The sequence below is a fragment of the Daucus carota genome, chromosome 3, assembly GCF_001625215.2.
Source record: "Daucus carota subsp. sativus chromosome 3, DH1 v3.0, whole genome shotgun sequence".
NCBI classification, from domain to species: domain Eukaryota; kingdom Viridiplantae; phylum Streptophyta; class Magnoliopsida; order Apiales; family Apiaceae; genus Daucus; species Daucus carota.
The window spans coordinates 54417822-54445642 of NC_030383.2; the positions used below are offsets into that span (position 1 = coordinate 54417822).

At 33.5% G+C, this 27821-nt stretch overlaps 5 protein-coding genes across 11 annotated transcripts in view; 2 read left to right on the plus strand and 3 right to left on the minus strand.

Annotated features, from left to right (window-relative positions):
• LOC108214382 (17.8 kDa class I heat shock protein) overlaps positions 1–20500 on the minus strand; it is a 40331-nt gene extending 19831 nt beyond the window's left edge. The window contains exon 1 of one of the 2 annotated variants that reach the window (XR_010290103.1): positions 19898–20500. Coding sequence is in view for 1 of the 2 variants with exons in the window: in XM_017386360.2 (XP_017241849.1) it covers positions 19957–20430 (474 nt within the window). In the remaining variant the exon portion in view is untranslated. Of the gene's footprint in view, positions 1–19833 lie in introns of those variants that run through there. The other variant, XM_017386360.2, reaches the window with a different exon arrangement.
• LOC108214381 (guanylyl cyclase 1) lies at positions 712–8954 on the plus strand. Of its 5 annotated transcripts, XM_064089447.1 has the most exons (11): positions 712–947; positions 1483–1571; positions 2452–2897; positions 3101–3225; positions 3597–3708; positions 5285–5359; positions 5909–5997; positions 6123–6184; positions 6972–7044; positions 7812–7887; positions 8248–8954. In XM_064089447.1, exons 3-11 carry the CDS (start codon positions 2730–2732, stop codon positions 8464–8466), a joined length of 999 nt encoding a protein of 332 aa, XP_063945517.1. In that variant the 5' UTR covers positions 712–947; positions 1483–1571; positions 2452–2729; the 3' UTR covers positions 8467–8954. The 5 variants fall into 5 exon arrangements, with proteins under 5 accessions (XP_063945517.1, XP_017241845.1, XP_017241847.1 ...); XM_017386356.2 differs by lacking the exon at positions 1483–1571; XM_017386358.2 differs by lacking the exon at positions 1483–1571 and having other exon boundaries at positions 716–947; positions 8316–8954.
• LOC108214380 (mannosyltransferase APTG1) lies at positions 9861–15861 on the plus strand. 2 transcript variants are annotated; one of them, XM_017386355.2, is made up of 10 exons: positions 9861–10082; positions 12327–12575; positions 12670–12787; positions 13059–13163; positions 13314–13603; positions 14229–14510; positions 14629–14827; positions 15027–15178; positions 15304–15466; positions 15555–15861. In XM_017386355.2, the coding sequence occupies exons 2-10, from the start codon at positions 12343–12345 to the stop codon at positions 15642–15644; spliced, it is 1632 nt and encodes a 543-aa protein (XP_017241844.1). In that variant the 5' UTR covers positions 9861–10082; positions 12327–12342; the 3' UTR covers positions 15645–15861. The 2 variants fall into 2 exon arrangements, with proteins under 2 accessions (XP_017241844.1, XP_063945516.1); XM_064089446.1 differs by lacking the exon at positions 9861–10082 and adding an exon at positions 12088–12180.
• A 3385-nt stretch (positions 20501–23885) lies between the features above and the next one.
• LOC108213227 (17.8 kDa class I heat shock protein) lies at positions 23886–24790 on the minus strand. The gene has a single exon (XM_017384997.2). The coding sequence runs from the start codon at positions 24552–24554 to the stop codon at positions 24081–24083; it is 474 nt and encodes a 157-aa protein (XP_017240486.1). The 5' UTR covers positions 24555–24790; the 3' UTR covers positions 23886–24080.
• Positions 24791–25059: 269 nt separating this feature from the next.
• On the minus strand, positions 25060–27767 carry LOC108211930 (7-deoxyloganetic acid glucosyltransferase-like). Its single transcript, XM_017383648.2, has 2 exons — positions 26884–27767; positions 25060–26141 (listed from the first exon to the last, which is right to left on the minus strand). The coding sequence occupies exons 1-2, from the start codon at positions 27425–27427 to the stop codon at positions 25198–25200; spliced, it is 1488 nt and encodes a 495-aa protein (XP_017239137.1). The 5' UTR covers positions 27428–27767; the 3' UTR covers positions 25060–25197.
• Positions 27768–27821: the final 54 nt, after the last annotated feature.

A 27821-nucleotide genomic window follows, 5' to 3' on the forward strand; every position in this document is an offset into this window, starting at 1 on the left:
TAATCATATGTAATTTCCCTTCAGTTTATGTAATGCTTCTGTTTCGTTTAAGTTTATGTAATGCGAATTACCTTTTAAGTACAATCTATATGAGCTTAAATATTTAAATATGACAATCTATAATATTATATTATATCATTACATAATATAATAATATAAAATATAATATCACAAATAATGTATCACTATATAATATAAAATATTTTTATATTATATCATTATATAAATAATATTATAAAATATTATAATATAAATATTTACTAAAACTTCAATTAAATATATAAATATATATATATATATATATATATATCACTATATAATATAAAATAATTTTATATTATATCATTATATAAATTATATTATAAAATATTATAATATAAATAATATGGGTCGCCCTTTGAAATAATATTTTCCGATTTTTGAATTTTTTTTTTTAAAATAACCCATATGGGTCGCTCTTTCAAAGGGCGACCCATATGGAACTTTTTACAGCATGGGTCTCTCTTTGAAAGAGCGACCCCAATGGGGTTTTTTGTGTTTGGGTCGCTGTTTCAAAGCGCGACCCGTGCTGTAAAAAGTTTTTCGTTCAGGTCGCGTTTTCTCCCCTCATTTAGACTGGTTAGTTTTGAAAGCTCGAAAAAAAACTGGTTACTTTTGAAAAGTGGTTGAATAGAATGGTTAGAAATGAGAGGGAGCCCCATATATCCAATAATGTCAGAAACGTGTCCAGTCTCTTGGGAACCACAATACTATAATGATTGGAGTTCTTTGACTTTGAACAAAGCATCCTCATCCAATCCGACCAATCTAGACGAAACATAAACTTCACCCCTGACTCTAGCTACCCTTTCCTTCCACAAACATACTTGTATTCATCATATCATATTTACAGACTCAGCAGTTGCAGTATTGCCCTGTTTCTGAACCATATTGGAGTTTAATATAAGGTGATTTCCACGTTTAATTACGTTGCTTTTAAATTTTCAAGAACCTGTCGTATAGATTCTTACTCCCTCCGTTTCAAATTAGATGTCCACTTTAGAAAAATCACACAGTTTAAGAAAAGTGGTTGTTCACAAATTAATTGCATTAAATGATCAAAATATGTGGAGTGATATTGATCTAGGAAATATAAATAAGAGATATGTGGAGTAGAATTGACTTTGGAAATGTGATTTTGCATTGAAAGTTGAATTGGACAAGTAATTTGAAACAAAAAATTTTCTTGAAAGTGGACATGTAAATTGAAACGGAGGGAGTATTTGATATTTTTAGTTTCATGTGTATGTGAACTTGGTTTGCGTTAGGTGTGTTGATTCATGTTTATGTTTTCTTGCAAAGAACAATTTATGGTTCTTTATCGATTGGTTTGCTAAATATATAAGATTCATTTAGTGGGATTTTCGGATACTTGAGGTTTAGCAGGAGATGATCATCTGATAAAAGTCTGCTACCCTCAATATATTTTTGAATTTAATGCAGACAATCTTTCGAGTGAAGGGATGTATTAATTAAAGCTACATGCACAAAATTGGATACAATTTTTTTCACAAAATGACATGATAATTGAGGTGAGATGTTCTAATTGGTGCTATTTACGTCAAATCGTCAATACATGGGATTCATTGCGATCAAAACTTAACCGTTGTCATTTTGTGAAAGATTTTGTACGCAATTTTATGCATGAAATATTTTCCTTAATTAAATGATCCATGGAGGAAGCCTTAAGATATTAGGAGAGGGACTCTTCTGTTGAACTTTTTCCCTTAGCCCAACCTGATTGGTCGGAGTGTTAGTTATTATCTTATGAAGTCATTTGTCGATTGTGTTGACGGAGATGTTTGAATTCTATTTCTTCCTGTTGATAGTTGGAAATGAACTGTACGTTTACTTTATGGTTTTGTTTTGAATGAATTTCTCAATTATATGATTTATAATTTTACATTAACTCAATGTTACAAAGAAGAAGAGTAATTGTAAACTAATCAAGCTCAAGTAGAATGATTTGGCAGATGGCTTATCTCCTAATTAAGAGAAGAGACAATTGACATTCAGAAACATGATACCTAAAAGTTTTTTCTTATGTGATCTGCAGAATCTACAGTAGCCTAGGCTAAATCATTAAAGGCATAATTTTTTAAGATGGTATATATATTGACCCAATTTAACTATGGTCATAGTCCGTTTTTGCTTGGATCGACGTGGATTTGGTCGCCTTGTGCTTGTCTTGAGCTAGGTGTGCTTATACTCCAATTTCTTTTTAACATCACTCATTGTGATGGAATCTCTTATGGAGATGTAGCTAATTTCCTTCTCCCTTTGTGGCAATGTTAATATGTCATGCCAATGTAGCTATCTTTCTTAGGTGTTTTGGTGAGAAAAACTTACGAGTCTACGCCTTGTATTTTATAAGCCATATACTTCATATATACTTCTTCAAATTTGTTATAGGTATCTGCAAGGGTTGGCTTAGTAGATACCCCTCTCTTCAGGTTTATTTAATCAAGAGGTCGAGGCTTCAAGCCATGATGGAGACGCGCGAGGGTAATTATTGAAATTTTGTACTTGACCTCACTTGGATTACATCTCAACAGACACCGGTTTGATATCTTACCACACAAGAGACTGAAAGACTAATATTGAAATAAGCGTAAGAAAAGGACGCAAAAATAAAGGAAACAGGGAAGAAGCAGACTGTATAGTAAAAATTACAATTTAGGTGAGTATCTATGTGGCCTTTTTGTGTTCTCATAAGCAAGGTATTAGGGATAGATGAACAGTTTGATGAGCAACCAGAGGAAAACCACCTGGGATATATCAAATCCTTTCCAGTCAGAAAATTGGCTAGGAGTGGAAATTATGGTACTGCACTTTTGCCACACTCACACTTTGTGGATGTAAGTCTCTTTGACTTTATTGGTTCTTTACCAGATTAATTCAATCCGTTTTAATGGTTTGTTCCTGGGGAAACTCTTGGACTCTGCTTGTAGGTACAACCACCGGACATACCTACAAAATATTAAATTCCGAGAATTCTTAGTTAAGTTATTATTCATTCCATCATTCGATCTGATCGATTGCGGTGTCTGTTTGGTCATAGGTCCCGCACATAAACCAGTTACGCACATGGGATTGTGGTCTTAATTGTGTATTGATGATTCTGAAAACCCTTGGATTCAATAATTGTACTATTGAAGAACTGGATACGCTCTGCAGTTTAACCAGGTGCATTCTTCTTCTACTTCTCCACTAAGATTTATTTTGTGCATCTTCTGTGTGCAGATTTTAATCTGTTGTGAATAAGATGTACTGTATGGCTATTACATGCAGTGAATTCGTATAGTCATTTCTTGTGATCTTGTGTATAATTAATATATTAGGGCTAGTTTTAACTAGTCAGTAAAGTCATTCAATGATATCAACTTGGTCACAGATCTCCACAGGGTCTCACTCGAATCAGTTAAGTGTTACAATGATAGCAAAATAATCACCACCATTAACTAGCATACACACACACTGCTGCATTTAAAGGCCAAAATTCTTATGCATTTGCTGGTCACCGAGATTATAAAAATCCATTGGCATGTTGGTTGCAGTATTTGGACCATAGATTTGGCGTTCCTGCTTCAGAAATTTGCTGTTAGTTTTTCCTACTTCACCGTAACACTAGGTGTGAACCCAGAATATTCTACAGAGATATATTACAAGGTGCCCTCTCTTCTAATAGATAAGACTGTGCATATCTTTGACTTGTTTCAGTAATTAGATTATTAGTATAGATATCTCATTCTTTGATCTCAGCTACCTTTATGCGTTTGTGGTGCTAAAATTCTTGTCAATTTGTAATGTGTACTTAAGAATTCAATCCATAGTTGCAAAAAACATTTATATGCAGGAATGGTAAAAAATGCCCTTGTTAAATGATAGTATTATTAAATAAAGAACTAAGTCATTTCATGTTAATAAAATTATTCTCTTGTGTGTAGTTGACTGCCCTTGTTAAATGATAGTATTATTAAATAAGGAACTAAGTCATTTCATGTTAATAAAATTATTCTCTTGTGTGTAGTTGACCCATTATTGTTGAGCTGATTTATACTTGACCATATTATACTCATTACATTTATGCTTGTGATTATGGAGAGAGTCTATATCCTTATTTTGATCTTGAAGTTAGATTTGATAAGGTAAAAATCAATGAAAGCTTAAACATGAGTGATTATCGGACATATTCAGTCTGATCCCTCTCCAGAACCTAGTGGTTAGGAAATCTGTGACGGTTTAGATTAACTCGTTTCTCCCTATGTAGGTCAGACAAGTAACTTGCTTCAAGGAAACTAGGGGAAAAGCTTAGTTGCAATTTGCTTTATGCAAGTCAAATAGAAGCTGAATGAATCTCTTAAGGGCATTCATCAAACATCTCATATGGAGAACTTACGACACCTAGACCCTTGGCAGTGACCTGTGACCTTTAAGAGACAATTTCCAAGGTCCAAAGACATAGTCTAGATTGCCCAAGGAGCCCAGAGGCATTTGGCATAAGGGAAATATAGTCTTAATAAGGCAGTCCTTTTCCCCTTTTTTCGCATGAAAATGACATATAAGTATCAGGCACACTTCTTTTTAGGAAATTTTATATGTTTTCTTTTTTCAATTCAAATATGTACTCTATATAGATCTTTCTAGTGAGGTGAATAGAAGATGGAAGAATAATGAGAATCCTAATCGATAACTAAAATTAAGTGATATTAAACTTGCCTCAAGTTGATATATTCACCGTGCACTCTTTGAGGTTTTTGTGATGTGGGTTTGATTGCAAATTGTTTTACTGGATATAAGAAGCACTGGTGACTTTATGCAATAAACAAGAAGGGAAGGGGTCAAGATACTAAAAGAAATGCTATAGAAGTATTTGATTTTCTTTGGACCTATATTGGACGAACCGTTAATGATCAAATACTGTATGCATCTCATTTAAACAAAACATGCATAAACAATTTAACAGATCTACTAATGAAATCAGAAGTTCAAAAACATGTCCTTATAATTTGAAGTACCTAATAGATCTGCTAATTACACCAAGGTTGGACTTTTGGCATACTTTTTAGAATACCCAATCAAAGTACCAAAATAAACAGTTATATTAAATGTGTGTGTGTGTGTATCAAATATGCTTTTGAAGTGGGGTTGAGTTGATCCTTCATGCTTCTTGTCTAATAAAATTAAGCTTTATTGTTTACCGCACTTCAGTAATTACTAATTACTAATCAACAGTGTTTCGCAGGAACAATTGCCAGATGATCTAGTTCGAGTGGATTCTCTATTTCAGAAAGCAAAAGATGCTGGAATTAATATAGAGGTATGAGCAGTTAATCCTTGATTAAAATTGTAAATGGTTACTTGCCCAAAAAAGTTGCAAATAGTCAGTCACCTCAAATTTCCTTGACATGTTAGTTGTCTCTTGGGTAATAATTTCTTAATTTCTTAAAACAGTATATTGGAATGTATTACATAGAAAATAATTTCTAACTCAGCTGATATGCAAGATAAATACTCTCGGAACTATGATTTTTTGATCCCAAGTTCAATCATTTATTTTCGCTCGAGTACTTGAGAACTTGTAATAATGACAAAGATTGCCATGCTGTAAGAAAAGCTATTTAGGATGCCTCAAGTCTTGGTGATAGGTTGAGTCATAGAACTTCTTATCTTCTAACGGGTATTGTTAGACCCACTCTTTAACCCAAAAATGGGCTTTTGAGTGAGGAGGAATGTTAGAATAAACATGGAATATAGGAAGTGCAGATAAATATTTTAGTGGGAACTCAAAGATTTACTTTTGCTTCTTATCTTTCTGTGGTTATGCATCTACCATATTTAGAAATGCATGTTGTTTTGATTCCTACAGCGCAGGTCAATTAGTAGAGAACAATTGTCTCTTTTGGTCTTGTCAGGGAGATACATAGCAATTGCATTAGTAAACCAGTTTCTGCTAAGGTAAATATTTAAAATATTTTCTAGTGTCCTAGCAAGTTTCTTGCATTATTTTTAATGCGAAACAGTTTCTTTTCCATTATTAGAATAAGTGTTTGGTTCTCTTAGTTACATTCCCATTTATGCAGCCAGTCTTCGTTAAAGAATATCTGTTTCTCAGGGTGGAAAAGTGGTAATTTGTCCTACACAGGTAACATCTTGACTCTGTGCAACTCTCTGCCCTCACTCTAATGATTCATAAAATAACTCTGTATTTTGCAGTAGTAAACCTGGTGCAACTTTGAATTAATTCCTTTCACCACAAACCTCAGGAAAAATGAAATTTGTAATGTATCTAGTTAATATATCGAAGCCAGAGACCTAGAAGAAAGATATTGTACAATCATATGTTAATTCCAAACCAGTTGTATGTTATGTGTAAATGGAAAAGGCTGTATATATAGATTACTAACAAATATAAGTACACTAATGAACTTACTGTAGAGCTTGTTAACAATTTATTGCATCATCATTGTCTATCTTTATATATCTTAAGATTTGATATATACAATAACGTGTCGTCCCAATAAATATGGTCCTAGTACATTTTGGTGCTTGTTCATACTTTAGACTATCCTCTGGATGCTTGAAATTGCTGCTATAATTGCACTGTAGTACTTTCCTCAGTCTTAACTCTTTTAAGTACCAATTTCCTATTCGAGACAAAAAGGTAATTCAGCTTGCTGATGCTAAAGTATTATTTACCATTTTGTCAATTGAAAAAATGGTGGCAATGAAAGGTTAGTATAGACAGAATCAATATACTATGCATGTTGATTATGTGTTTGTTTCTGTTCAAACAAAGATTAGCCAATAATCTGAATTCTTACTGGAGATATGATATGACGCTGCTCAAGTTAGAGACTGATGATCCAGATTCCAGAGCTTGTTTATCTGTTTGTTGAAGTTGTATTTTTGTTTAATTTCATCTCTCACAGGTCACTATGTTGTAATCTGTGGTTATGATGCTGCTAAAGATGAGTTTGAAATTCGAGATCCAGCAAGCTCAAGGTACTATGCACCTAATTTCTGTCCCTTCATTGATTCTTACTCTTACAGTCTGATATGTTTTAAAGGAAAAATGCATCACATGTTTGGTAGAGACTGAGTAGTTATAAGAAGTGCAACTACTCAGACATCCATAATAACTCCTATGTGAAGTACTGACTTCCAAGTATGGCAGGCAAAAAAGTGATTAATATGAATTATATAATGAAAATTACTTTTAAGATTAAATGTTAGTACTCCCTCCGTCTCTTTTTACACATCTCTTTTGAAAAATTATGCATCTTAAAAAAGCTACTCGGATAATTCGTTTCCTTGTTTACCCCTAATAATTGTGTTAAATTAAGTTGAGTAGTTTGTATATGTCAATTAGTCAAATATTGGGAATAGTTGTACAAGGGTAACCTGTGGAAAAGTCTTCAAAAAATGTTTGAAAGAGGAGATTGGCAAGCATTTTAGGGCGGTTTTTCCCCCCTTTCAAAAGAGGCATGTAAAATAGGAATGTGGGAGTATTAAACTGTAGGTTTTCAATAACAAAGTGCATTGAAGTAGAGGTAATATATAACTTTGCTCACCCTTCTTAAAAGGGTATCATTTGAATCATAAAAGTCAGAATAAATATCAAACAAGTACATGTACCAAACTATAGGTATTTGTGGAGGGTTTGTTTACCGTAATAGATCTTTTAAGGGCTCTATCTTAAAGTGATGAGGATCTGCTTGTATTTTAATTTTTAAAAAACTTACTGTAGTTGACATTTTAATTCTGCACAGGAAGCATGAGAAGATCACATCAAAATGTCTGGAAGAAGCCCGCAAATCATTTGGCACTGATGAGGATTTACTCCTGGTAGCCAATCAATCTTTCTATAATAAATAATAAGTTAGGTACTATTAGCCAAAATTATAAAGTCTGACATGCTTATTGGATAGCTTCTTTTTCTTAAAATATTATCATGGACCTTTTTTTTGTTCACTGGTCCAACTTGGCAAGTTCTAGTTCTCAATCAATGTAGTTGCTATATACATAGTGGTATAAAATATAAATAAGTTATCATTCTGTTCATGTATAATTCTATATGTAACTGTCACCAACAATCAGTTCTTCCCTTCCTTTTGTATCTTCTACCAATAATCCATGTCTTTTTTACCTATAACTTATAAGTATATCTTTATCCGATTAAAAACCTAATTCTCAATGCTACTTTAGGAGCAGAAAATAAATTGTTCAAGTAGCGGCTTTCTGACTGAGATGGAATCTTCCATGACTCCTTGCAGATATCTCTGTCAAAGCAAAATAGTTAAGCACCTTCTGTTTTTATCTTGGTGCACCCCTGTTGCATCTGGTGCGTACTTATACAGCACAGAGGGACGTTGCTGCAGGATTGTTGAAGTAGGACTAGTTGGCTTACATAAGAAGCGAGATTAGTTGTTCTATCCTTTAAAACAGTCGTGTATATAGTTTACTTTGTCTACTCAAGTATATAGTAACCCCAAGGAATGCTCTCTGTCTAGTAAATTGCTATAAAGATCTGTATAGTGTGATATTCTGCTGATCAACATTTCACACAAATAGTCATGTCAAGAATGGAAATAAAGAAGTAAAGAACAATATGTACTTCAAGACCCCTAGCACCACCAGAAAGATGGTAGATCATGAGCAAACAGAACAGTTGGTATGCTATGCTGGTTGTGTCCAGGAAATGTTTTCCGCAGACTTCTGGATGAAGCACGGGGAGAGGTTCTCAATTTGTCAGACCATGGCTGAGGATGAATTTTAGCCAGAGTTCATAAATCTTACTAGCAAGGAGAGTGTAATTGTGGACTGTATCCAACGCCGGGACTGATAAGTGATAAAGTCCTTCAATTGAACACAAAAGTAGCCTGAAATTTAAGAAGTTGCATATTTTATTTTTTTGTCTGGAAAGTGCTGGATACTTTGTATATGTTTATAATCTAAACTAAAACTAAAGTATGAATGTATATGTTTATAATCTAAACTAAAACTAAAGTATGAATCTTTAGCCTGCACAATTTGTCTATGGGGTTCGATCTCACAACATTTTGCACACCTAGAGTATAACAAACAGCTTTGTTTGTCTTGTTATTTTAAATTATCAATAAAGGAATTGATCACATGTGATGGAGAAAGAATTTATTTATAATTTTTTTAAAATATTTTTTAGTGGTAAATATTTTTATTTTAGTTATAAAATTTTATCTAAAGAAAAATGCATTCTTATGAAAAGTAACACAAGATTAAAGCAGATGGATGTCCAAAAATATCCGCCGAGCAACTAAATTCAAGTAAACTTGCAAAAAACTCAATAAAATTCTCTGGAGTCTCCACTCTTTTTCTTTTTTCAAGAGTCTTCACTGATTTTTTTTTTTTCTCGAAACAAGTCTCCACTGATTTTATTTGGACGCAAATGCTAGACATGGAAATATATGAATTCAGACAACACATTCATTTATTTATCTATTAGTATTTTTTTTTTGAAACAATCTATTATTATTATTATTATTATTATTTGTTTTGCGCTAAATAAGCCAGCACATTTTGAAGTCCGAAAAAGCACAATCAAAATTGAAAGTCCAAGATCCACATAAGAGCATCTCCATGGGTCTTATTTATATTTGTTAGTTATAATATGATATATAAATAATCATCTAAAATTATAGCTAAGAGGTTCTAGTTTCACTCCAATGGTATTATGTATAATTATATTATCTAAAATTATACATAATAGCTTTAGATGTTTTACAAATGTAGCAACCCTGATTTTAGTTATCTATATTTTTTTGCTAAGGGGTCATGGTTAGAGTGTAGAATTTTTATCTATTGTCTAAAATGTGCCACATAGATGCCATGTAGGTGCCACATAAACACTTTTACCTAAGATGTTTAATGCCTTGGAGTTGCTCTAACGTAACAAGCTTCTGATTGGAAAGACAGGGTGTATTCGCGCCAGTTCTTGTTGTCACGTGTCGCCAACACAGGTGATAAACCTTTGTTGAAACTCGAAAGAAGACTGACATACTTAGGTTTGTTATTCTCTTCACTTTTAAGTTGTTTTAATTCATATTTTCATACTAACTACAAAATTATGCTTTACATGAATATACAGCATCTCACATTGAGCTCAGACTGAGCTGATATCTAATTTTTTGATCTCATATTAGCCAATGTATGATTTCTTTAACTGCATTGCTTAGAAAACTTTGTTGCAGTTATTCCATGATTTGCAATTTCGTAATTATGAAACTTGAGATTTGAAAACATCCTTTTGCTTGCAATGTGTTTGATAAAATGCCTGGCCCAAATTTTTTGATTCAAAGAAATACGTTGGAAAGTTATGCTGCTTAATTGTTTAAATAAAGTTACGTGGTATTGAGATTTTCGGGTATTTTCTCTTTTAGTGTTGAATATGTCATCTTTTGTGTGACATTGCTTGTATACATTTTTCACTTAGAAAAACATTTAAAAGTAGTGATATATATAAGTATTCGGTTTGTAAGTAAGTAGTCATATATCTCGTTGCTGAAAATATCCGCATTTACTTATGAATGCATTCCTTATATTTTTTTATCGATACAAATATCATTCCGCTCATATTCTACACTCCTCACCCCTCTTTTATTTCCCTTTCCCCCCATTGTAATTCAATTATACTATATATCTATACTATATTATAATATGCCAACATGGATATAATTTGTAGTTCAAAATTTTGGTTATGGGTTTTGGTTTGGTACTTTCCCTCTAAAACTACAAGTCTACAACATGCGGAGGTCTATTACTCTTACATTAATAAATAGTTTTAGATACTAAAAACACTCATGACAATACATTATCATATAATATTTTATAAAAAAAATTATAATGATGTTAAAAATAAAATTATAAATTTCCAGTTTTGAATATCTTTTTTTAACAAGAACCTTCATATAACTCTTTTTAACTCTAACGTGTTGTATTTCAATATAAACACTAACCATTACGTAACCCTTTATAACTCTAATATGTTACACGATAAATATCTTTTTTCATACATATGAAGATATATGAAATATGAAAAATCTGATTTAAAATTAATTGAATAATAAGTTATCACATATTAATAACAGAAAAATATTTATAAATAGATAATAAATTGTAAAAGCTAAATTTTCGTGAGAAAGTATAATCAGTTGGTTAATATAATATAAATAAAATTCAACTCATTAATACTGAAATACTAATAAATGATGTTAAAATTTAAATAATTACGAACTATATACCCGCTCGTGCTTCGCACGGGTTAAAGGCTAGTATTAATAATAAGGAACAATGATAAGAAACATTGTTGGAGTTGATATCTAAAAAATAAGCCCTAAATCACATGGGCATAATATTTTATTATATTTATAAGGAACGTACTAGGACACTTGCACTAAGGGTATGAGATAGAATCAAATACATGTACTTATTTTCATGTTGCAATTTGAGTTTATTAGTACGAATATTATCATTTTAAAGGTAATTTCTTGTACTGTTTTTGTTATTACGTTTTTTTATATATTTTAAGTTATGGTTTACTAATATATTTGCCTGACTTGATAGTATTATATATGACACAATTTACTTTTTACATAACAGTGATGAAAGTAACTTCAAGTGAAGAAAATTATCTTTTAAGGTAGGCCAAACAGATGTTTTAAGGAAGTAACAATATGTGCCATCAAGATTTTCGAGTAGTCACTCTTTTTATTGCTGGGCAAATCAAACTCCTTAACGTTTTGCTCAAGTACATTCTCCGCTAATTAAACCTTTAAAATTATGTTTTGAATCCTGCTGCTCGTTCCTGATAAAACTTGCGAATTTTGAGCCCTACGGCTATGAGTTGGAACGAGCACTGGTGAGGGTTTTTTTGAAGGGTTTGTTATTTTTGTTTCTGCAGAGAGAATCTGAGAGAAATAGCAATGTAAAATTGTGTATTCATTCATACAAGTGTTATTTACAAAACTGATGAAATGTAAAATATATAGACTGAATGACTGATACAACACTGTAATGTTTGAATTTACTTGTGGCGGGAAAAGCCATTACTCTTAACTAACTTGCCAGCTAGACACCGGGTGTATGTACAATCAGACAAGTGGGGTATGTAGAGGTGGATAATTATGTATCAGTACTGAATGTCACGTGATATCTTCAGCAGGCCTCTCATTTTATAGTAGCCCTTGCATGTCATGAATATAACAGCTAAAGTTGACTTATTATGATAACTATTTCAATATTTTGTTCAGCTTATAACAGTTAAAGATGAGTCGTCGAAAGGCTGCTTCTACATTAGAAGGTGTCAATGTTCCCGAAGAACGAAAATCTTTCGAAGGAGCAGAAACAAGAAGTCCAATCTCCATTATTTTTTCTTCGTCAGAGAGGGTTTTTGTACTCTGTCTGGTTATGCGGATGATAAATTCTTTACTAGTGCAAACATATTTTAACCCTGATGAACACTGGCAAGCTTTAGAGGTTGCACATAGGGTTACATTTGGGTACAGAGTTCTTGTCAAAGTCTTTTGATTACCTTTTCTTTGAACTTACACCTGTTTCACGTGGTGTTTATGCGTTCTTGTTGATAAATGACAGGTATGGACATCTAACATGGGAATGGGAAAAGGGAATTCGGAGCTACCTGCACCCAATGATGTTTGCCGCTTTGTATAAAGTTCTTGCACTCTTACATCTTGACACCCCATTATTTATGGTAAATTTCATTAGCATTACATATATACATCTATAGATGAATATAAATATAGGGTCAAGGGCAAGGCATGGTAACTTAGTGACAAATTCTTCTACAAATCGCATAGTCTAGTGGCGCTAATTCATTCAAGAAGCTTCTTCACAATAAGTGGATATGTGCATCAGACTCTATATATATCTTCAGCTTCATTTTAATTATTTTATAGATAGATGTCAGCTTTCATCTTTAACTGCGGCTAGTTTCTGACCTTGTAACTTTTTAAATTTTGCAGATAAAAGCTCCAAGGATGCTGCAATCTATGCTTTCAGCTCTTGGCGACCTCTACTTGTACAAATTCTCCGGAGTCTTATTTGGTGACCATGTTGCACAGTGGGCGGTAATTTTTTTTTTATTTTGTCTTAAAGATTTGATCAAGGCTTATATATGTCACACTTGTGTTCTTTTCTTTTATTTTCCTTTGTAACATCCATTATTTGGGTAAAATAAAGCCTTGAACACTTATATCTGGTATCTGGTTTTATCACAGCTCTTTGCACAGATAACAAACTGGTTTATGTTTTACTGTACAACACGTACTTTATCAAATAGTCTGGAGACTGTTCTTACACTTGTAGGCCTATACTACTGGCCTTGTATGAGAAATTCAACTTCTAACAAGGTTTCCATGGTTCCGAGAAAGTATGGCTTAGCTGCAGCAGCATTAGCATGTGCTATTCGGCCAACAAGTGCTATTACGTGGATATATGTTGGTCTTTTGGAGTTGATAGTAGCACGGGATCGACTAAAGTTTATATTCCTCGAGGCAGCTCCCATTGGGTATGTAAATTTCTGCTATCTTTATTTTGCAAACAAAATTTCTGGTGTCCACCTTTTAATTTGTAATTGGTATGATTGAATCACAAGCTACTCTCTTCTAGTCTTAGATTCTTCTAAACTCCACAGAAATATACTATGGTATTATTTTGGTAAATTCTAGTTGGAATTATTATGGTAAAGCTGATTTTATGATTTTGCTAGAAACCTGGTGCCCTTACATGAAGTTGAAGCAAGTCAAATTAATTTAGCAAACTAAATATTTAAAAATACGAATTATTAGGTTTTAAGGGTTGCAGGAAATTGTATAAGAATTTCGAAACAGCTTGAGCAATTTCAAGTCTATGCATTAAAGCTTCATGACACTTTTTTTTCGGGTGTCTATATCTCACATTCTTTCTCAGCTCTCCTAATTCATATTGCTCTATATTTTTTGCTATATATGTACAGTCCCCAGGTGCATTGTCTAGCATGATATTGTATGAGACTATGAGTTGTAGGTTTCAAATTGCATTAAAAAAGGACTGGAGTACTAATGATTTTCATAAAAAGAATCCTGTAATTATAATATTTTGTCCTGTGAATTGTGATAGTATTACATGCAGTATGTTTGAAATCATTTCCACAGGGGATTAGTTCTGGGGCTCACTTGTTTGCTGGACCGTTTGATGTATGGCTCTTGGGTCTTGGTTCCTCTTAACTTTCTGAGGTTTAATTTTCTGTCCTCTGGTGGAGACTATTATGGAACTCACGTGTGGCACTGGTACTTTACCCAAGGATTTTCTGTAATGCTCTTCACTTTCATTCCCTTCTCAATATATGGAGTTATCCTGTCTAAACAGTGGAAACTTTCCGGGCTTATTATTTGGGTATTAGGGCTTTATAGTGTGCTTGGACACAAAGAATTCAGGTAATGTCTTTCAAAGTTGTCCTTATCTCATTTTTTTCCTATTTGTATGTGATGTTCAAATTCAAAGTTCTAGTTTTAGTTCTTATATGTTTTTGGCTCCCCATTATACTTATTGCAGGTTTGTACTCCCTGTGCTTCCAATAGCTTTAATGTTTTCTGGCTATCACTTGTCTGTGATTAGCGCCAGTACTCCAGATATAAAACGAAAGATATCTCCAAGTAAATTTGGTAAGAGATCTTTAAAATCTCGACTGGCCATCTTTTTCCTGCTTGCAACCAATGTTCCAATGGCTTTGTATATGAGTATGGTCCATCAGGTAAATCTTTTTCTGCCGCAATTTCCTGATGCAAAAGTCTGTGTGGTCTCAATTGATTTAATATTTAGTTCCTATGCCATGGTAAAGAGATTTTAATCTTTCCTTCTCATTTTTAATATTAAAGCCTCCTAGATACAACTTAGAATCAGCTTTTGTGAGAACAGTCATCTTCATTGACTTCGCAATTACAATTCTGCAGAGAGGAGCTGAAGATGTAATGAACTATCTTTCACGAGAAGCTAACTATGGAAAAGTGAAAAGTGTTCTTTTCTTAACACCTTGCCATGCCACACCTTACTATTCAACCCTCCATGAAAATGTTCCTATGCGTTTGTTAGACTGTACACCAAGGTAAAACATAAATGTCACCCATGCATGCTGTTCACCTTGTTGAGATGCATTTATTTGGAGATCCAAGTGCACCATTGATATAATTTGTAGCATCTGCTAATTTTTCTTGCTCTTCTATTGATAAGTGACACCAAAGGAATTCCTGACGAGTCTGACCGATTCATGATAGACCCAGCTGGTTTTGTGGCAGCCTTTGCCAAAAATTGGTCTGTACCAAGTCACATTATACTATTTGATTCTCAAGAAAGGCTATTGAAGGACTTTCTAGCTTTGCACTCTTTCCAAGAGGTTTGTTTAATGCTTATCTTTATTGGTGAGGTAGCATAGCATTGGTTGTGAAATCTTTATTTAGTTATTTATGGTCTTTGGTTGACAGAGAAGGAGGTTCTTTCATTCTCATTTCAAGGTGGACCGAGATCTTCAAGCATCAATTGTTGTATACACTCTTAGTCGTGAAGGGCAGTGACTACTATCTCTGCTCAAGAACTAATTGAATTTAGACTTTTTTGGCTCATCAAGTTGATTCAGCTACACATGTATAACATCAGTCATTTGTATTTCAGTGCTAAAGGACATGTTTTGCTGTTATATAATTTCCAGTCAGCTTAGAGCCTTATACTATATTACTATTAACGACTCCTTATAACAGCATAATGACAGACGTCATCTTTTTCTTCTCTTCATTTTTGTTTTAATGTTTCCATACTCTTTCTCAGATAGGCGTCCATTCTTTGTGACTACACTTGTGGTGACAGGTTGTTCCAGGAGTACTGATGTTGGGAAATACATTTAAGCTATCTCACATGCAAGAGTGGAGGTATGTATATATGTTATTGCTTTTTGGAAATTTGTAGATAAGTTTAGGCCCATTAGAGCCGGTTGTTCAACTTCACCCATCAATGTCGTTATATGAGTTCTTCATTAGATTTATTTGGACATGTCACCTACTATTTCACAGGCTTGGCACAAATATGGTAGCTCACTGTATAAATATCTTTTGTGGCTACTTCATCATTTTAAATTATACCAGCAAAGACAAACTTAAACTTATTGGTATACAGATACCATGACTTGTACAACTTAAATCACAAATATACGTAGCATAAATTGTTGAATGAAACTGTTACTAACCAATGACCTCTTGGTCAGATGGTATGGCCTTTGCTCCGGGTGGGGGTTCGACAAAGACAAAATGGGTGTGCGCGTGTGTTTAATTATCAAAAGAAACTATTAGAACTATCATCCGTCAGTATTGCACACTTTTAATTGATAATGCTAACATAATAGAGAAGTCCTAAAAATTTGAATCTTTAAAGTGTACAGAACTCACCTCGGCCATTGGCTGTTCTTCCAGTGGTCAAGTAATATATATTGATTTGGTCAGGTAGGAGTTTCGGAATGGATGATTCAGCAGATTGAAGATTACTCAGTGTCTCAGCTAAGTGACTAACTATCCAAATAAGCTGAATCAAAAGAATTCGTTGGATAGGCCAGATGCGTTAAGTAAACAAATGAGCCCTAAAATTAGGAGTCTGAAATCAGGAGAAGAGTAACGTTATTTTTGGAAGTGTTGATGACATGACGGAAATAACTCATACTATAATGTTCTGCTAGAATTTAAAACAAGTATATTTGCTTCTAGAGTATTACTATTCTTCACCGAGTTATAATTTTTATGTAAACACAAATCTTAGACAAGGAAATTAAAGAGTTCCACAGTGTCATCTTTTTGTCCAAAAGGGAACAATCAAGAGTGAAAGCAACACCAAGATCCACATTAACATAATTACAGAATTATTTCTGACTAGGAAACAAAATCATGTTGTAGAAACTCTAAAAACAGACAGCGAACCCTCATTGGTAAATGACAAAGAGGTAAAATCGTGCAGGTATAAAAAGGCCAAAGCAAAGAATTGAGAGGTCTTGACAATTTTAATACACCAACATGCATATAATGATACTCCTGTTTTCTTTCATATTGTCATTCTTCTTACCAGACTGAAACTTATTATTATGATGGAGGTGCCATCGAGCCACCAACTTCCGTCTTCCTATAATATTGTTTTATAGAAACCCCCGGTCAGCAGGGACACCTCACTTTATGACGAGCTAAGGAAAATATTAATAAACACATTCAGTGAATTACACCAAGCCAGGGAGGTAGCACATAGTGAAATGTTTGATTGAGATGGTTAGAAGTTAAGCCAAATTAGTGTGAGCTGCAGACAATGTTAGGGAATATGTACATTAGTTTGATTTGTAAAAAATAAATCTTGTACCAGCTTGGGTAGAAAGTGAGTGCAGATTATTCTAGTATCAGAACAAATTTCATCAACTAGTATCAGAATATATAGTTTGATAAGATGTATGAATGCCGAGATGTCCTTAAATTTTAAATGTTCACACAAATGTTATGTTTATGTTTATATACTAAAGATATACTCCCTCCGTCCCCCTCATTTGTTTACATTGGGGGACGAGGGCTCGGCACGCATTCTAATGCTCTCGTAAAATGTAGTTCGATAAATTATTTTGAACTTTTTTTCTTTCTGAATAAAAATTTGATGTTTAAATTTTTGTACAAAAAAGAAAAATTTTAAAAATAAGTAATAGAACTATATTTTATATGCGCCTTAAAATGCGTGTCGAGCAGTGTGAAAAAACTGTAAAGAAATGAGAGAGACAGAGCACTGGTTTTTGACTTAGGCATTAGGACGTTGTATATTACGAGATACATGATAACGGTTGGGTGGCGGTGGTTCAACGGCGGAATACGGTGGTGATGTTATTGACTAAAATTTATGCATGGTTTATGCTTTTGATTTTGTAAAATCATATTTAATTCTTCGATTTCTTTTAATTGTCTACATTTAAATTCATTAATTAGTTTGATTGTAGTAAATAAATTCTTAAATAGTGTTTGACTGATTAATTTTTAATATTTTAAATTTTGAAATTTTCCTCTTTTTTGATAATTATTATATTATATATATCTTGAAGTATTGTTTAGATTTTTAAGGACCCGATATAAGTGCTTTAATTTCTTTAATTAGAATTTTTCTTTTATTACATTAATGTCGTCACTTTTTGTATAAATGGAAATTATTTGAAAATGCCATAAATCTCCTTAATTACTTTAAATGTTAATTATCGCTATTTTTGTACCATTTACGGGTAACCATGATTGATGGCGTATATTTTGGCTTGTAAGAGGCAATTAAGTGCCATTTTTGGCTTGTTGATATTTTTTTAACTTAGATTTTCTATATATTATTATTTCCTTGTGTCTAATCAAAGTTATACCTTTTGTTGAGACTTTATTTTATTTTTTTTTCTCTTCACGAATGATAAACAGACACGCTTTTAATAATTATTTATTATTGGATAAAGTGTTTTGAGAGAAGTTTTGAGTACTATGCTAAATTTTTTATTCACTTTGAGTACAGTAATTTATCACTCTTTAATAAAATTTATTATTTATATAAAATTTAACTATATAACGTGATTTGCACGGTCATTTGTTAGTATTATGACATTCTAGAATGTGGTTTTATATTTATTCCATGCACATCAATATCTATTATTCATCAATATCAATATTTAAGTTAATAATTGGTATTTTAATAAGTCAATCTATTTGGTAATTTCCTTTCCATGCATAACTCTCAATGGCTGGCACAAGGCACAGTCATCATCTTACCTACTGCAGCTCTATTGTCATAGAAACAAAACACAAAAATCATTCTCCAGTTGTTTTCCTCAGATTTAAGGCGGTATGTCGAGAACAACAACAATATCGTCAAATACATCAGCATGTCCATCATCCTTGAATAGATTTTCTGGTGTGGATTCTTCTGTGATGAGGGCAAGTATTCGACCACCTCAACAGAGATTAACAACTCCCTCTTCGCAATTTAACTACCAAAACTCAGCTACATATAATTTTCAAACAATATCTCAGGTGCAAACTGCAATTAGATCTTCGGTTCACTCGAATTCAAATTTTAATAGAAACAGAGATGATTATAAGAATCAGACGAGATCTCATGTGCGCTCAGCACGTAGATCGCAAACTTCTACTATGATATATTTCCCCTTAGAAGTGGCTCGTGATGAATGTAACTCTCTATCTATATCTCAGATTGGACCGCGTGGAGAAAGATCCCAAGTATCAGGAATAACAAATTATTATCTAGCCTCTGCGGATTTTGTGTACAGTGCAGATGGCCAGGTACCTGATTCCAGGCCGGGGGCATGGAGGAATTCATTAAGGTGCCAAGAAGTGGTTCCTGGAATATTACAGATAGGCTCTGGAATAGTGAATTGTGATGGACGAATTCTGCGTGCCGTGCAGATGGCCAAGCATCCAGTCCCAGGCCAGGGGCATGGAGGAAATCATTCGGTTAGCATTTTGGTTAAATATACAAATCTCTAAACTCGAATTTATTATTACAAAATTAATTCTGGAGGGTTATTTAGTTTATTAAGTTATCATGTTACTGTCAGTTCGATACATGTATTTAAGGGTGATGAATTATCATAAAGTCTGATAATTATGTTATTGAATTATAAACTAGTTAGAAATTGCAGTGAGGCCGGTATATAACATTGCTAGATCAATTAATGTGAATTATTATTCTCCAGCAACACAAAGATAAAACAGAGTACAATGCACTAATTCATGTTTCCATGACACTCAAAATACACAGAGACAGACTCCATTACAAAGATTTATTGACCATTATGACAAACAAGGCACACAGAATTTGATCTGTAGTTTAACCAGAAATATCAATGGCCTTGACCTCGGGCTTCTTGATCTCCACCTTTGGAACAGTAACAGTCAACACCCCATTCTCCATACCAGCTTTCACCTCATCCACCTTTGCATTCTCTGGAAGCCTGAACCTCCTCAGAAATTTGCCACTGCTGCGTTCCACTCGGTGCCACTTGTCGTTCTTCTCCTCCTTCTCTTTGTTCCGCTCTCCGCTGATCTGAAGAACCTTTCCTTCTTCAACCTCTACCTTCACCTCTTCTTTCTTCAGCCCTGGAAGATCGGCCTTGAACACATGAGCCTCCGGAGTCTCCTTCCAGTCAATGTGCGTATTAGCAAACGCTGCGGTATCTTTACCAAACTCGGAGGCAGAGGAGGGAACAAGAGGAAAGTCTTTAAAAGGATCCCATACTTCAAGAGAGAATGGGTCGAAGACGTTGCTTCTCCGGCCTCCAAAAAAGCTTGGAATGATCGACATTTGCTGATCTTGTAGAAAACCTTGATTGCTATTAGTTGTTGCTTATGCTTTTGATCCCATATTTATAGGAACTAACTCAGGGCTGTCAGGTTCATAACCAGGTTTCTCTCGTTTCTTCGAGAACATTGTGGCCAGTGAAAGAAATTTTCCTGAAAAATAATAGATTAGAGCTCTCTAGAAACACGAAGCAAGTTCCATTGCTTTTGAAAAAGACCTGGTTTCTACGTCATACTAAAACGAAACCTCAATAATTGTCGTAGTTTACCCCCTTTTTTTTTTTTTTAAACTAATTACACATTATGTTTTTCACATTTTTGATTTTCTCTTTAAATGAGGAATAGAATATTATATATTTTGTATCACCATAAATTACTATTTATTTCAGAGTATAAGACATTAATGTTTAGAATATTTATGTTTATTTATATAAATTTTTTATTCAATTTTTAGTTTGTATTTATAAGTTATACATCTAGTATAAGTATTTTTTAATATTAATTTTCTTTTTTTTTTTGTGAGTTTCGGGATAAATGTTATTGATATTTGATAGTAGTTAGTTATATTTAAGAAATGGAGCTTTTAAACATCACAAGTGTTTTTCGTATATGAAATTGTATAATTTAATGATATAAGAATAAGATATTTCACGTGTTACAGATTTTGTGATTATAAAGGGAGGGTTTTTTTACTGTTGATTTTTTTTTTCTATTTGAAATAAAAAAATTTAGTCATGACAAAAAAAACATCACCAAAACAAAAAACAATAACCAAATTATACTATTAATATTGAATAAATATATAATATAGATAAGTAGATAGATTCAAGTTTCCCATGCTATTTAAAATTAGTAATTCAAAGTATATTTAATCAAATCAATATACTTATATAAAGGAGAAGCGAGGGGCGTGTAGGTGGCGCCTCTCACATCGCTCCGTTCTATTTTTCTAATTTTCTGGAATTTTCGGATGAAAAATATCAAAAATTAGAACTGCCTTTTTTAGTTTCGGATATATTAGAATTAGAAGTAAGTTTCAGAATCTGATTTTGTTTCAGATTATTTATGGAATATAGCAACTTGAAAGTTTTAATCTGATTTTGTTTCAGATTATTTAATTATGGGAAAGAGTAGCACAAGTCTCTCTGCACCTATAAATACCCCCTATAGGTTGTCGGGTTTTGGATCATCTAAACACAACCCACTCTCTCTCAATACCACAACCCTAACTCTTTCTGGTGATAGTTCTCTTGCTCGATTTCTAACTCGGTGGTGCCGTTCTTCTACAACGATAAGGGAAGGCTGTTTATACGATATTAAAAAAATAAAGGTTGTTGCAAGCAAAGGTAGTTATAGACCGCTATATGGGAGTCGACAAATCCAAATACGGGATAAGAATATAGTCTTGACATGATATTGATGGATGATATCGATAAATTAACTATTAGTGATGTATGTTTGTTGGTTATTATTTTATAATATTTATTTTGTTCATTGGACATATTTGTTGTTGTTAATTTTTTATATGATTTACATTGTACACGGGAAATATTATTCATGCATTATCTGTTTGCTCCGTTCAAGCAACTTTTAAGTGAAGGCTGTTCATGCAATATTAAAAAAATAAAGGTTGTTATAATGGAGGGTAGTTATAGACCGCTATATCACGAATTTAAATTAGATGTTTTTGTGCACAATCAATCCGAAAAAATCGGAGGAAGGTGATAATGTAGGAACATGATTTCTTTTCAAAAAAAAACACAAATAAAATTAAAATTCGTCGTGTTTTAAATTGTTAATTACGTGTAGAAATTTATTTTCATTTTTTCACCATGAATTATAGTTCAATATTACAATTTTATATATTAGTATTGGTATTACATCAAGATTTTTATAATATAAAATTTATTTAATCCTACAAATATTAATTTTTAATCATTAATATACTTTTTATAGACCGCCATAATATTATTGCATTCTACAAATATTAATATTGAATCATTAATATAATTTTTATAGGCCGCCGCAACGCGCGGCTTCTCAACTAGTTTTATTTTAAAAATAAGTCAAATTTGTTTTCTATTATAATGATTTCAAATCATCTTTAGAAACACTCGGCTAGAATGCTCATCGATTTTTAATTAGACCAAGATCTTATTTGTGTCTTTAAATTTTTATCGAAAATCATCATTTAGACCAAATAGTTGTTTTTATTGTTTAAATTTTCATTGAGTTACACCGATGATAGATTAGTAACAAATGGATTCTACCAACTTATTTTTAAGTTGAAAATAGCAAAAATCTCCTTCAATTTAGCTGGCATGAATTCGTGTTCATTGGATCCAAAACTCCTTGGAATGCAAATTATTCTGTAATAGCTCTACGTTTGAAAATAGCACAATCAAGATCAAAAGGAAACAAAATCTATACGAGCCTTAATTTGACCGTGATGAATTCATGCTAGCTGTGTTCAAATTAACTCCAAACCACCTTGGAATGCAAATTATGCTGCAATATACTTTGAGAATTACTTGCTTGTTTGTCTCACAATTCACTTGAATATAGTAAAACTATATCACTTGCATGAAATGAAATGAGGGGAGGAGAGAATACAATTAAATATTCATTTTATTTATTTATCATATTTTCCTACAATCTTCTTCTTTATAATTTCTTACAATATTTATCATAAAAACTTATTTTTTATAATTTCCTTTTAATTCTTCCTCCATTACATTTCATGTGAATGAACTTTAATTTCCATTCCATGTGACTGAATTTCAATTTTCATTTGAACTTTCAATTTTACATCTTAGTTAGGCCCGACAATTTGACACGTAACACGCTAACACAAAACGAAACGACATGAAAAAAATGGATATGAATTTTGATTTTTGATATACAAAACATGAAAGTACACGAACACGAAACTCACGAAACTACGAAACTAGACGATAGATAATTTCGTGTCGGGTATGGATTTTCAATGGTACACGAAATACACGAAAGTACACGAAATATTTGTACATAATTTTATTTTATATATTTTAAAATATATTAAATATTAAATATATAATTATGTAAAAATATATATATTTATATGTATATGTAGATATGTATTATAGATATATTAACAAATTTGTAGAGAATTATATGCAACCATAAATATGTCATTCATATTTAGTAAAATTATACAAGAAAATATATATTAAAGCAATTTTTAATTAAAATTACATTAATATTTTTATATATAATGTACACGAAAAATACACAAAACAATTCGAATCGTATACAGGTTTCAAATTTAGTACACCAAATCAATAACAGGCGGATACGGGTTTCACCTCCGACTACACAAAACACGAAAATATACTAAACGAGTATACAAAATGAAATGATTGCCGGGTCTACTTAAAGCACACCAACTAAGTCTCTAAAATTTGCTTTCCCCAAGTAACATTGCAAGAATGTAATTGATTTTAGTATTGATGTTCGTCAATCAATACAGAAAGATGAAAATTTATAAGAGTACAATGCAATTGTTGATGTTTACATGAAACTCTCAGAAACACACAGACAACAGACTCCATTACAAAGCTTTATTGACCATTATGACAAACAAGATACACAGAATTTGATCTGTAGTTTAAGTGTTTAACCAGAGATATCAATGGCCTTGACCTCGGGCTTCTTCATCTCCACCTTTGGGACAGTCACAGTTAACACCCCATTCTCCATATTAGCTTTCACCTCATCCACCTTTGCATTCTCTGGAAGCCTGAACCTCCTCAGAAACTTGCCACTGCTGCGTTCCACGCGGTGCCACTTGTCATTCTTCTCCTCCTTCTCTTTGCTCCGTTCTCCGCTGATCTGAAGAACCTTTCCTTCTTCAACCTCTACCTTCACCTCTTCTTTCTTCAGCCCTGGAAGATCGGCCTTGAAGACATGAGCCTCCGGAGTCTCCTTCCAGTCAATGTGCGTATTAGCAAACGCTGTGGTCTCTTTACCGAACTCAGAGCCAGAGGAGGCAACAAGTGGAAAGTCTTTGAAAGGATCCCATACATCAAGAGAGAATGGGTCGAACACGTTGCTTCTTCGGCCTCCAAAAAAGCTTGGAATGATCGACATTTGCTGATCTTGTAGAAAACCTTGATTGCTAGTAGTTGCTGCTTATGCTTTTGATACTTGAATGTTGCCTTACGAGATAGGATCAGGAGGTATTTATAGGAACTTACTCAGGGCTGTTAGGTTGATCACCAGGGTTCTCTGGTTTCTTCCAGAACTGTGTAGGCAGTTAAAGAAATTTGTCTGAAAAATAACAGAATAGAGCTCTCTAGAAACAGGAAGCGAGTTCCATTGCTTTTGACAATGACCCGATTTCTACTTTCCACGTCATAATAATAAAAAGATACCTAAATAATTGTCGTAATTTTGGGTCCAAGGATTGGCCCAAAAGGTTGAGGCCCAGCCATCTTACTAACAAAATGCTTTATCCTAAATACTTGATGATCATTGGAACTTCACTTTGTTAGTCCCCTCCAATGCTACAGAGAACATTTTACAGAAGGTGAATAGTGAAAAAGTAGCTATAGCCTATAGCAGGAGCTCTAAAAGAATAGTGTACTTAAGAATATTAATATTACAACACGTCCATTTCTGAAATTTTATTAATATTACGAAAGTGACAACTGACAATATTCTTGCAAACGATTGTAAATTTATTTAAATTCCTTAAAGCTGTATTACAATAGATTTAAGCAAACGCCGCGTGTTAGGTGTTGACACTCATAGCTCTTATGTCTTTAAGCAAACGATTGAAGTTATGATGAGATGATCCACCCTGATCAGCAACACTCTGGCCAGCAAGTTTGGCCATCACAGAAGAAGATTTCTCAAATTCATCTTTCCTGTCCTCCATAATTTCCCTCACTGTCTTTTCGATCAGAATTCTATCACAATTGTCTTTCATATCAATTCCAACTTTCCAGACTTCTTGTACAAACCTACTAATCACTTGCTGGTCGACGATATATGGCCAGCATATCATTGGCACTCCCTCGACTAGACTCTCCAGAGTTGAGTTCCAGCCACTGTGAGTCAAAAATAATCCAATAGCAGGGTGTGCTAAAACTTCCTCTTGGAAAACCCAACTTACAATGCAACCCCTTTCTTTTGTAGCATCAGATAGTTCTGCTGGAATTGCATATTTACTGTCCTTTCCAGCAATTGATCCTGGCCGTAGAGCCCATAAAAATCGTTTCCCACTATTCACTATACCATGCCACAACTCCATTAGCTGGTCCACTGTCATGACTGCAATACTTCCAATGCTGACATAAATAACAGATTTTTGCGGTTGAGCATCTAGCCAGGTCATGCAGCTTTTGTCATCTTCCCATAGGCTATTTGAGGAACTGGTATGTGAGGAGGCTTTTTGTGCTGAAAGGAGAATAGACTTGTGGAGTGAATGGAGAGGGCCTATGTTATAAATGTTCGGACAGAGGGTGCTTATTTGAGATATAATTGGTCCGTCGATGTTTTCAGAAGTGTTGAGTAGCAACCCTTGAGACCGCGGGATTTCTTGAATTTCTTTCAGAATAAATTGAATGATAGGATGGTTTAGATCGCTGATCCGAAAAAAGCTAGGAAGATCACGCCCCCTGAGAAAATTCTTTGTTCCCGGCACACCAGATACCTTTCTATCGTAATCCTCTTCTGCAGTTTGTTAACAATGATATATAATTGCATTAGTTCAAAGAATTTGCTAGTTAAGACAGTTCAAGTGATAGTTTCAGACTTTCAGAGCAGAATGCTTGATTATTTAGTAACAAGAGCATTTAAAGGAGGCAAGTTCCAGAGCAGAATGCAGTTTCATAAATGATAATTTAATATTTAAATTACTTCGACAACCCCAGAACAAACATTAGATACTATATTTGAATAATGTTTTTTTTTTAAGAATAACTTCAAATTTATTAAACTCTTTTGCAGAACAAGAACTCTGTTCTTTATCTCTTCTTTCCTAAGGCTGGAAACTTATCTGATCATGAAGCAAACATATAATGAAAAAAGTAGCAGTACTCACACATAAACTAGAATTGTACTGCTGTCATGATCGTAAAAATCGGGAATCAAAACTAATCAGTTGACATACCAATTCAGGATTTATTGGAGATTTTTCGGATGAATCGGGGATTTTTAGTGAAATCGGAGTGTAGGTGAATTTTTTTAAGGATTAATCGAGGATTAGTCGGAGATTTTTTTCAAAATTAAGGATTTTTAGATAACTTTTGCTGCTGCAATAAATTATAATAATATTCAAGTATATAAAACTTGATCCTACAAAGAATCAAGGGTTGGCATAGTATGTATATATGGAACAGTATTACTCAGCTCAACAACACATCACTACAAGTCTACAACCAACAAGCCATGGTGACAAAATTAAAGCATATACCTTTGAAAGGAACTTCTCCCAACTCAATGAGCCTTGGGAGACAGAAAAAGGTCCACAGAGCACAAGGGCTGATAGTCTCAAAATACATCAGTGGAATCCCAATCTCTTTAGCTAGATCAACAGCAAAACTGTAGAATCCATCTGCAATTACGAAACTCACTGGACTGCTGGACTTGGAACTGAGCTTCCCACTGGTCAACATCTCTACGAAGATCGGCTTCATTACTTCCTGTATACCATTGGCAACATCCAGAAACTTGTCACCCGTACGCGGATGGTCTTCAGGAAGGCCATCTGGAATGGCTTCAAAGCGAAATTCAGGATAATTGTCGAACCTGGACTGAACATGGGTGTGCTTGAGCAGGCAGTTCTGGATGTAGTCTGTGTTGAGGAAGGTGCATTGGAGTCCATTGAGAGCCAGAAGCTCAGCTAGTTTGAGCATACAATTTACAGGACCCTGTAATGGTAAGGGGAAGAGGAGTACATGAGGAGATTTCACTTTATCTTTTCCCATCTTAGAGCTTGTTCTTCCAACTAGACTCATTTATTGATGTAATAGGAGAATCTTTTGCTCTATTCTTTGGAGGACCCCTGCTGGTATCTTTTTTGATATTTATATGAACTGAATCAATATTTATCCATTTCTACACGGGCCAATTATTTGCACGCGTTCTGCATTCTGTATATATTTTTTATATGATTTTGCTATATTTTTCGAACCTTTTTTCTTGTTAGAGCGCGACCCAATTTCATTAAAATTCGAAAGATCCAATATTACTAGAACTCCACCGGAACTTGAACAAAGCACTAAAAACTTAACAAAAATTAGCAACTAATTAGCTCTGAAATGGTATTTTAACTAACTTTACTGTCTACGACAATGACTTATACCTTAGTGATCTTCATTTGTATTATGCACCTAATATTAAACTAACAAC

Coding starts and splice junctions, on each gene's coding strand:
- LOC108214381 (XM_064089447.1), top strand. CDS start 2,730: ATGTGGCCTTTTTGTGTTCTCATAAGCAAGGTATTAGGGATAGATGAA. Junction 2,898..3,100: donor CACACTCACACTTTGTGGAT/GTAAGTCTCTTT, acceptor GTTTGGTCATAG/GTCCCGCACATAAACCAGTT. Junction 7,888..8,247: donor CTGATGAGGATTTACTCCTG/GTAGCCAATCAA, acceptor ATGCTACTTTAG/GAGCAGAAAATAAATTGTTC.
- LOC108214380 (XM_017386355.2), top strand. CDS start 12,343: ATGAGTCGTCGAAAGGCTGCTTCTACATTAGAAGGTGTCAATGTTCCC. Junction 13,164..13,313: donor ACCATGTTGCACAGTGGGCG/GTAATTTTTTTT, acceptor GTTTTATCACAG/CTCTTTGCACAGATAACAAA. Junction 14,511..14,628: donor CTTGGACACAAAGAATTCAG/GTAATGTCTTTC, acceptor TACTTATTGCAG/GTTTGTACTCCCTGTGCTTC.
- LOC108213227 (XM_017384997.2), bottom strand. CDS start 24,554: ATGTCGATCATTCCAAGCTTTTTTGGAGGCCGAAGAAGCAACGTGTTC.
- LOC108211930 (XM_017383648.2), bottom strand. CDS start 27,427: ATGAGTCTAGTTGGAAGAACAAGCTCTAAGATGGGAAAAGATAAAGTG. Junction 26,142..26,883: donor GGGAGAAGTTCCTTTCAAAG/GTATATGCTTTA, acceptor AACAAACTGCAG/AAGAGGATTACGATAGAAAG.